The sequence below is a fragment of the Belonocnema kinseyi genome, chromosome 2 (assembly GCF_010883055.1).
Source record: "Belonocnema kinseyi isolate 2016_QV_RU_SX_M_011 chromosome 2, B_treatae_v1, whole genome shotgun sequence".
In the NCBI taxonomy this organism is placed as follows: Eukaryota; Metazoa; Arthropoda; class Insecta; order Hymenoptera; family Cynipidae; genus Belonocnema; species Belonocnema kinseyi.
This window is the reverse complement of record NC_046658.1, coordinates 113,678,854-113,689,533: the sequence shown is the minus strand read 5'-3', so window position 1 is coordinate 113,689,533 and position 10,680 is coordinate 113,678,854. Positions and strand designations below refer to the sequence as shown.

Below are 10,680 nucleotides of genomic sequence, written 5' to 3'. Positions count from 1 at the left end.
TAACACTTTTGAACTGACTTTATTTTATGTGAATATACAAAGCATAAATTTAAGTTTTATACAAGCGGATGACTATATCTCAATACTCATGACTCTTATAACATACGTTTGTAATAAAGTACGAACTTATTTTAAACTTATAATGAATAACCTTCATTAGGTAACTTAGTTTCGTATTTGAATAAATACAAAGTTATTTATTACTTTAATAGAATGAAATTAATTCCAACTGTCTTCGGATCGTCCAAACTTGTAAGTCAATGAGCCCAAGAAAATGAAAACGTTCTGTAGGAAAAGACCTACTCCTGGCCAATGGTGTTGTGCTTCTGTAATGAATTTTTAAAAAACTAAAATTAATTTAATATCAAATACAGATTTTTTTGAAGAAAAGGGGGGAAATAGGGGAAAGATAAAACAAATCTTTTCAAAGTCAGGGAATATCTATATGAGGCGCTTTAAATAACTGCAAAGGATAGTAATTTTTTATTTGAAATTGTTTTATTTCGATTATAAAAAATACTATGCATATTAAAATGTTATATGATTAAAATTCTCTCCTTGGAATGTTGTTGGTCAAGGAAAAGTTAGGGAACATTGAAAATAAAGTTTGCGACCACCCTGATATAATAGCTTTTTTTTAAATTAATTAATTTGCCTTGTATTTCTATTTCTATGGCATTTTCTCAGCTCCTTTCTCCTGGCGATTCAACTATTTTCGTACATTTATTTATCTTAAACTTTTTTGTTGAAAATTTATAGTTTGGTTTCTAAAATTAATCTGAAATATTTTTTGGTTGGAAATTATATTTTTTTGTTGTTGTAAATTCGTCTTTTGGATTTAAAAATTATTTTCTTGTGGTAGAAATGTAATCTTTTTTGTTAAAAGAGCAACTGCTTGATTGAAAAGTAATCTTCTTTGGTTAAACATTCAACTACATATTTTGTTTCAAAATTCATATTTTTGGTTGGACTCAACTGTTTTTTTTTTTTATTAAAAATTCAACTCTTTTTTTATTGAAAAATTCAAACACTACTTGATTGATTGTTGAACCACTTTTTTATAAATTATTTTTTTGTTGCAGATTCATAATTTTCTAAAAAATTCATCTCTTTGGTTCAAAATGATTTTTTTATCTAAAAATTCAGCTGTTCCCGTTAAAGATTCATAATTTTAGTTGAAAATTTATCTCGTTGGTTAAAAGCTTAACTACTTTGTAAAAAATTCATTTTTTGGGGTTAAAAATTAATTTTATTTTAGTTGAAAATGTAATTTTTCCATTCCTACGTGAAGGTTGATCTCTATAGTAGAAAATTAAACTATTTTGTTGAAAAATCGCTTTTTTTTGTTTAAAATTGATTTTTGCAACCGAAAATGTAACTTTTCCTTTTTTAGTTAAAAGTTGAACGTTTTTAGTTAAAAATTCGTTTTTTTTTGGTTAAAATGATCTCTTTTTGGTTCAAAATGCAACTGTCTGGTCGGAAATTAATTTTGTTATTGAAATCTTATATTTTCGGGTAGAAAATTCAACTGTTTTACAGAAAATTCATCTTTTGTTGAATCTTTATGAGTAAAGGGTATTCTTTTTTGTTCTAAAATTCGATTATTTGGTTCAAAATTCATCTTTGTAGGTACAATACCAATATTTGTTTAAAAATTCAAGTCTATTTTTCAATTCAATTATTTTATCACAAATTTAAAAAGCTATCTCTTTTGCTTGAAAATTTCGTTTGTTCGTCTTTCTGGAATAAAAATTCAACTGTTTTGATGAAAATTCGTCCTTTTGGAATGAAAATTCATCTTTTATAGCAGGAAAGTGATAATTCTTGTTTGAAATTTCGAAAATTTTATTTGAAATTGTTCTATTTTGTTTATAAAAGATTTTATGTTGAAAATGTCACAAGATTTAAATTCTGGTGTTTGAATATTAATGGTTAGGAAAAATCAAAAATTGGTCAGGAAAATCTCAGAGAATTTTGAAAATGAAATTATGGGAATAGGGAAAAATTTTTCGAGAACCCGGAAAAGGAATAGGGGAACAGCTGTAAATATTTGATCAATTTTGATTGTACTAACCGACTGCGACAAAGTCTGCAAATAAAATCCAGCATGCTGCAATGACTGCCGCAAAGCCCATTACGAATCCAATAAAGAGCCATCCTCTGGCTCCTCTAGCTCCCAAACAACCTCCGTTGTAAGCATCACCACGCATTTGTGCATTTGTTACAGAATTGACCCTTTAAAACATACAATAATCTTATAAAATACGAATTATTTTAAACTAAAGTAATTGTTAAATTCTAAAATATCAGTTATTTTAGATGATTTGGAAAGGGCATTTTAGATTTAATTAATAAAATTCCTCCGAGGGACAAAATAACTTTGAATTAATCATGGAAAAAATTAATGTCTTTTTTGAAATAAATAATTCCGAATTCTGACGATGTAGGTAATATTCAAGCTTTCTATATAAAAAAAATTGAAAATTGGAAAACCTTCGTATTAAATAATTTACAATTAAGAATTCATAAGTTTGAACTAGGGGTTTTTAAAATATCGAAGGATTTAAAATTGAAAATGTTTCAAGACTTTTAATTTAAACAAATTTTTTCGTTGAATATATTAAAAACGAAACAACTTCAAAAATAGAGGCGTTTAAAATGAAATCACTTGGAGGTAGAAATGTTTTTAATTGTAGGATTTTAATTTTAGACGTTAAAATTTAAAAAATTTATATTTAAACGATCGTACACCAGAAAAAAAAGTTTTCTATGATTTTAAGAATTGAAATAATAATATTAGTCATGTCTTCTGGAAGAAAAAACATTATTTTTAAAGAAAAAAGATTTCGGGAAAAATATTCTCTACAGTTATACTGTTTCTATTCTTGAAAATAAGTAAATAATATTTAATTATAATTATTTATTTTAAAAATGATTTCTTTTAATAACATTGTTTTAACGATTTCAGACATAGACAAATTTACTTTCAAAATTGGAAACACTAGAGTTATAGAGAATGTTTTTCACGAAAAAAACATAATTTGTTAGTATTTAACGTTTTTTAAAATTTGATAAGAAGCGATAGAAATAAAAAATGCACTTTGTAAAAAACATTATTAAAATAATTTTTTTCTATACTTTAAAGAATAAAAAGAATATTCCTGGTGATGCCAGTAAAAAAAACATATTTTAACTCTGGCTATTGTAATTAAGTTTTTTGCTTAAAGTCGCTTCTTATCAATGTTTAAAAAAGGTTGAATTTGAACAATTCTTGGCTTATTTTTCGGGAAAAATACACCCTACAATCTCAGTGTTTCTAATTCTGAAAATAAGTAAATAATCTTGAAATATAGTTATTTATTTTCAAAATTGGTTGTTTTGACAAAATTGTTTTAACGATTTTAGCAGAGAAAAACATAATTTCTAAATTGGAAACAGTAGAGTTTTAGAGAATTTTTTTCGCGAAAAATAAGCCATCATTTATTAATATTTAACTACTTTTCAAAAATAGATAAGAAGCGATAGTAATAATGAATTCAATTTGCAAACAGCATTGTTGAAATAAATATTTTGTATGATTTTAAGAATCAAAATAATATTCCAGGTGATCTCATTTCAAATTAAAAAAATATTTTTAATGAAGTAACTCTGAAATTTACAAAAAAAAAATTGATTTTAACAGTCGTTATTGTAATTAAATTTTTCTTATTTCCTTTTCTTATTAATTTTTAAGAACAGTTTAATTTTAATAAATCGTGGATTATTTTCCGAAAAAAATATTCCCTACAACTCTACTGTTTCTAATACGTATTAAAAATAAGGAAATAATCTTGAAATATAGTTATTTATTTTAAAAAATTGGTTTTTTTGTCAAAATTTTTTTTTAACGATTTCAGCATACATAAATTGAGTTTCAAAATTGGAAGCAGTAGAGTTGCCGAGAATTTTTTTCCCGAAAAAATAAGCTATGATTGATTAAAATTCAACCGATTTTCAAAAATTTTTAAATAATGATAAGAAGCGATTGTAAGGAAAAATTCAGTTGGCAAACAATATTATTAAAATACACGTGTTTTATGTTTAAAATTTTTCATTTAAAATAATAATTTTTATTTGAAATTCCATTATCAGTAGTATTATTTCCATTCTTAAAATAATAGAAAAACTAATTTTTTATAGAGATTTTCAAATTTTATCAAATACAACTGAGGAGTATAAATCTATATCCACCTATTTCCTAAAAATTTTCAAACTAGTTTTGTTTATTTTTAAATAACCCAAATTATAATTTCAATTTTCTAGACCTACGTTCTCTGGTTTTATTAGATTTTGAAACAGAAAATGTTTTCAAATATTTGATATATTAATTATATTTTTTTATTTTACATACATGAAAAGGGATATCGTGCCAAATATTCCGCAAATGTGGTAAGCACCAGACATTGATTCAGGGAATTTAGCATGAGCATCAATAATGAGCCACCATCCTGTAAAAAACTGTAAAATATTTTTATTGAGTAAATTAATATCAGGAGATGAGGAATATAATTATTTTATAATTTAATATGCATTATGAAAATATTAAATTCGTTAGACTGTTAATTTGTTTATCAATCTCTTTTTGAAAAAATGTTAACCTTATGAGATAAAATTATAGTTTTAATCGATTATGGTTTATGCCGTCTTAATCAATGAAAAAAGTTTCTGGTTATTCCCAGTTAGAAAAAATGTATTATGATTGTAGAAATAAAAAAAGTCGAACTCTTATCGATGAAAATTTTTTATTTAATGTAATAAAAACTGAACTTCAAATTAAAACACTCAAAGTGAAACTATCTTGAATTTTAAACTTTTAAATTTGAAACTTAACCAACTTTCAATTAAGAAATTTGTTATTCAAACGCTTGATAATTAATTTACACGTATAAAATAAAAGCTAATAACATTTTTCAATTCAACAATTTGAAGGATTATATGTTTTTCTTAAATAAAGACTTTTAAAAGTGTAAGGAAAATTATTTTTATTTTAAGTCGTTTAAAATCAACAATTATTAATATGTTACTAAAAAAAATAAAAATTCTAACGGTTAAAGTCTCAATTAACAATCTGAAAAATACAAATATGCAAATAACGTTTAACTAAACTCTGTACTGACTTCTATGTAGGGAATTTATCAGATTAAAAAAAATCCCAACTCTTATCAGCGTTTTAAAACGTTTTAAATTGAAAATGTGTGCTCGAAAATGAAGGAGCAAAATAAAAAATTCTTTAAGTAAAAGACTTTATAATTGACCCTTGTAAACTGGAAGATTTTTTAATTGAAAAAGAAAACAATTGTTGCTAACATTTAAAAAGCATAAATCGAACCCATTTTAAATTGCATTATGTCACATAATTGGGTAGATTTTTCTTCTAAAACCTACCCTCAAGATACATATAAATATTGAACTGTTGATAATATTTCGTTTAGTAAAATTGAAAATCAATATAGGATTTAATTTTATATTCTTTCTTTTTTATAGATTTATATTCATCTTCCAAGCGAGAAGATTAATTTTCTACCAAAGTACGAATTTTTAACAAAATGAATAATTTTCACTTTACCAAAAATGAAATAATTTTATTTTCAGTTAACCGAATGGTCTTTAACCAACAAAAATGAGTTTTCAACAAAATACTTCAATTTTCAGCTTGAAAAGATAAATTTTCTACCAAAGGAGATGAATTTTTAACAACAAAATTATATTTTAACCAAACAGTTGCATTAAGAACCAATTAGTTGAACTTTTAAGCAAGACACGAATTTTTCAAAAAAAATTGATTTTTTAACCAAATAGTCCAATTTTCAAGCCAAAAAGAGGATTTTCTTAGAAAAAAGTTGAATTTTAAACAAAACAGTTAATTTTTAACTAAGAAAGACGACTTTCTATACAATAAAAGAATAATTTTCAATCTAAAAGGAAGAATTTTTCACAAAACAGTTTAATTTTCGATAAAAAATATGAAGTTAATAAAACAGTTCAATTTCCAACAAAATCATTAAACTTTCAACCAAATACTGTAAATCTAACCAAATTGCCGAATTTTTCACATACATGAATGAATTTTAAACCAAAAACCTTAATTTTCCACCAAATACCAATTTTCAATAAAATACATTAATAATTTTAGAAAAACGTTCTTCATACTAAAATTATTGTTCAAAGTGTTTGCTCTGCGGTAGAGTAATTTAATTAATTATTGATTTTATATTTTAGTTGAAATTAGGAGATTACAAGATTTATCATGAGTCAATCAAGGTAAACAAATGAAATTTCTTACCAGGGTTCCTGCAAGCATTGCAATTATTGTATTTCTCTTTTCTCCTCCTTCGAACCACGTGCATGACGGAATTTGTATGTTTTCAAAGCAAGAGGTCATTTTTGGTAACTAAATTTACTTTTCAAGAAAAAGTTTGTTTTATAAATTGGAATGACAGCAAGTGGCAATTCCAAACGTCACGTCTGCTATCTAGTAAAGTGTTTTATGTAGATCAGCCGTTAGCTTATTTTGTATATTTCTGTGGGCTTTAATACCCTCATATGAAATCTCAAACTCTGGATAAGGAAATTATCTGCCTTACCGGCAACAGATAAGAACCTTAAAATTGGAGGGTATTTTTAAAGCTATGAATATTATTAATATTAGTCATATCTTTGGTATCTTTGTTGGAATTTATAAATAAGGGATTCCCGCTAAAAACTTAATTTTCCACGAGTTTTATAGTACATATTTTTTGCCAAAAAGTCAAAAAATCCAAGAAACAATTTTTTGGTTGTTCCGAAAATTCTAATTTTTTGATTAATATAATGACAACTGTTTTTATTATTTTATTTATTCTATCTCGTAAAAATTCTGTACTTCAAAACGGAACCACCACACAGTGTGTGAAAATAAGGCGCGCGATTTAAAAAAGAAGATTTCTACAAAATATAAATATCGAAATTTCCTAACTTTCCATAATTACCTACATTTTTAAATCTACTTTTTTTACAAATTTTGATATAATATTACCTGAGGAGCTCGAAAATACAATTTTTCTTTAAATACTCAATGTGAGGAAGCAAATTTATTTTATACCTATGAGGAATGTGGAATTTTTATACCAGTGAGATTAATTTTCTACAAAAGAATATTGTATTTTTAACTCGAAAACATGAATTTTGATCGAAAAAGCTAACAGTCGACCAAATAGTTTCGAATTTTCAGAAAACACAAATTCAACAAAGCAGTTAAGTCCACAAAAAAGGTAAAAAATAATTTGAAAATAATGTTTTTTCCTGAAAAAATTATTTAATAGTTTTTATGCTGTTAGTTCTCCAATGAACTTTGACAAAATAGTTCTTTTGAAAGTTTTAATAATTGAAGAAATGGCCATTTTTGGCTTTTGACATTTCTACTTTTCTCATTTAAAAAAATAATTCGCATTTTAAGAAAGTTTTTTTGCTCACCTGAAACTTTTTTCCTTGGTAGTTACATGGCTCTAGCCTGACAGCCTTTAATTTTGTATAGGAATTTTTAAAATAAATCAAAATTGGAAAAATCTCCTCGATCGGGCAGTAAACCCACCCGGGAGACAAATCTGCTCCTTTCGCCCCTTGTTGCATAATGTATTATTTTGCGTTTCCTTGATTTGAGCTTTAGTAAATTATTAAAAATCGCTATTTTAATGTATTTAAGTTAATTTTGAAGTAAAATAATTTGAGCTATTTTCTTTATTCGAAAACAAGTATTCAGCGTTACATGAATTTATTAAACTATGGGAATTCTGAATAATCAGGATAATTTTGAATTGGTTTTTTCTTTGTGCCAGAGAACTTTTTCGCATCTCGCCATTGCCAAATTACGTCCTTAGTTTTATCTTCTTCATATTCTAAGCATCTTATGCCAGAGAGACCTCTGCAAATTAGATAAACAAATGAAATTGTAGTATGTATAAAATTGAAATGTATACACACATCTTAATAAATAAACTACATTTCGTTTAATTTACAAGTAGCCGGATAATCTTTCTTAAAACATTGTGGCCTCAATATGTTGAAATATGTTCTTCCCAAGCTGGTAGCAACCCCAGAGTGAGCTTGTTTTAAGCATTCATGAAATTCATCATCACAAGAGCAGTGTGATCTGTAAAATATGTAAGGAATATATAGTCTCTTTTAAATCTAAAATATCTAATAACTAATATATGGGTTTTAGAAATAAATTATAGTAACTTATAGCAGGGTGACCGCAGGTCAGGTGAAACCTGAAAATCACGAACAAGCCGGGGCATTTTTTGTCAGGGAACATTTAAACATCTATCAAGAATAATACATTTTTATTAAATATTTTATGAAATTCTAATTCTGGTTTTTGAATAATATTGGTCGCGGAATTTTGAAAATGAAGTTTTGAGTCCACCCTATTTTTTCATCTGAACTCGATCTTTAAACTATTCCAAACAATTCCTTATTGGTCCTAGGACGTCTAGGATGCTTTCTCTATTGAAAAAAAGTATCTAAAGTGCAAATAAACTTTTCGAATTAAAAAAAGAAATTTCAAAAAGGCTGAACTTTAAATTGTTCTAAACAGTTTCCTGTTGCTCTCAGGACGTCGCAAAATTTTGTTTTCTGCAGGAAAGTTATTATTTAAATTCCAAGGAAACTCTGTTTTACATGAAAAAGTAAATTATAAAAAAGATTTAGTTTTTGCAAGATCATTTCCAATATTGAAAAATCCGAACTTTCAACTAAATCCAAAGTTTAAAATTTTACGAAAAATGTATCTTTCCTAAGAAGACAAAAATACTGTCCTCTATAAGAAGGAAAGTATTAGAAATTTAAAGAAATTATGTCCTACATGGAAAAATAAATTCCGAATAAACTGCAATAATTTATAGTCCATCATAGGCAAATTTGAATTTTCACTTGTCCCCGAACCTTAAACTATTTCAACCAATTCCCCCTCGCTCCTAGGACTTTGGGAATGTTGCTTTCTTCAGGAAAGTTATTACAATTTCAAATTCAAGGATAAATTCTAAATTCCTGTTCCACTGCATTTTTTCATCCCATTTTTCTTCTGTTCTCTAAAAACTTCCCCTTTTCTCCGATATAATTGTATGATATTTAAGAATATAATATTAGAATTATGCGGAAATTCGCTGAAATTAGTAAAATGTAAGAAAGAACTATAAGAACTATTCTTCGTTTGATATTTACAACATTATTGTATTCAAAACTAGAATACCAATTTATGTACAAAATTTTACTTATTAATTTTTATAACTGAAATTAATGAATGTAAATATAATCAAATGCATCTATATAATAAGTTGAAAAATCTTAAAACGTTTAAAACAGTTTAAAACATGTCGAAAAATGTAAAAACCGGATAAAAATATTAAAAATTGAACAACTTGAACTTCAAAACTGTATCGGAGTATTAAGCAGTTTCATATTTTATTTTTAAATCTTAACAATACAAAATTTACACATGTTTTTTTGACCAATTTGAAACTAAGGTATTCAGAAATCACAGGGAACTTTAAAGCTACATTAGTTTTTTGCTGAAATTATGCAAATTTAATATTTGAGGTGCTCAAAGCTGAGATATTTTTAATGGAAGTTTAAGAGCATTCAAGAGTGTAGTTTAAACTTTATATTAAAAATGTTAATTATAAAAAGGAAGAAATAACAAATTTTTGAATTAAAAATTTAATTATACTTATAATTAAGTATCAAGATTTAATTATTAATGATGGAACTCTTAAAAGTGAAAATATTCTTGATGAGAATAATTTTAAACATATAAAACTGGTTCTTTTGACAAATTTCATTTTTTGTCTGACTTTTTTTATATCGCAATGAATGGATTTCCAACTTGTAATTATATCTAACTTACAAAATACTTTTTTTATGTAACAGGAGTAATTAAAAAATTATTTATAATCATTTAAAATTATAATATTTCTTATTAAAAAATTTTTTTCTTCTTTATAATGTTTAATCTTTCTCCTTTTTTCCCTTTTGTAAGTTCCTTTTTCGCTGTAATCTCTTTTGTCGGCTATACTTTAGGAAAATTTCAGTTTTCACCTAAAGATGAATTTTAAATATTATTAGACGAGAAAAATGGAAAAAGTCAGGGAATTTTAAAAATGAAGCTTTATCATATCGATCGAGAATTCATTCAACCACTTAATTCATATATGAAGAAAATTCAGATTTGCACATACATATGTTTAATGAATTTAATGATTGTTTTTAATATCTTTCATTGGAATGTATAATAACGTGATTAATTTTTTAAAATGTGTGAATATATAGTCTATCGAATTTTTTAGATAATGTAATCTAACCTGGTGAAAAGTCCGACATTACTTAGGCCGTAAGCTTTCTCGTTAGAGAACATTTTGACCTGACAGTTGTCATGGTTTCTACAACAAGCATCAGTGACTTTAAAATATCCTAATTCTTCTTCACTTTTTGCTATATCGCCAGCTCCACACCAAAGAGTGCCTATAGATTAATGATTTATTAACTAAATATTATAATAAATTATATAATTATAATTATTCATTGCTGACCAATAACGCATGGGGTATTATTTCTCAAGTGTATCCACCCACATTGTGACTTGCATAAATATTAACCACTGGGGGG

General features: G+C 25.7%; 2 protein-coding genes across 4 annotated transcripts in view; both read right to left on the bottom strand.

Moving 5' to 3' along the window:
- Nucleotides 1-6,509, bottom strand: LOC117167460 (transmembrane protein 50A). The gene is made up of 4 exons (XM_033352415.1): nucleotides 6,323-6,509; nucleotides 4,391-4,497; nucleotides 2,075-2,235; nucleotides 1-326 (listed from the first exon to the last, which is right to left on the bottom strand). Exons 1-4 carry the CDS (start codon nucleotides 6,419-6,421, stop codon nucleotides 220-222), a joined length of 474 nt encoding a protein of 157 aa, XP_033208306.1. The 5' UTR covers nucleotides 6,422-6,509; the 3' UTR covers nucleotides 1-219.
- Nucleotides 6,510-7,740: 1,231 nt separating this feature from the next.
- LOC117167350 (phospholipase A2-like) overlaps nucleotides 7,741-10,680 on the bottom strand; it is an 8,061-nt gene continuing 5,121 nt past the window's right edge. For 2 of the 3 annotated variants that reach the window (XM_033352218.1, XM_033352219.1), the window contains exons 3-5: nucleotides 10,377-10,536; nucleotides 8,018-8,167; nucleotides 7,741-7,939 (exon numbers count right to left, since the gene is read on the bottom strand). In XM_033352218.1, the coding sequence (XP_033208109.1) occupies nucleotides 7,798-7,939; nucleotides 8,018-8,167; nucleotides 10,377-10,536 (452 nt within the window). In that variant the 3' untranslated portion in view covers nucleotides 7,741-7,797. The remainder of the gene's footprint in view (nucleotides 7,940-8,017; nucleotides 8,168-10,376; nucleotides 10,537-10,680) is intronic. The other variant, XM_033352217.1, reaches the window with a different exon arrangement.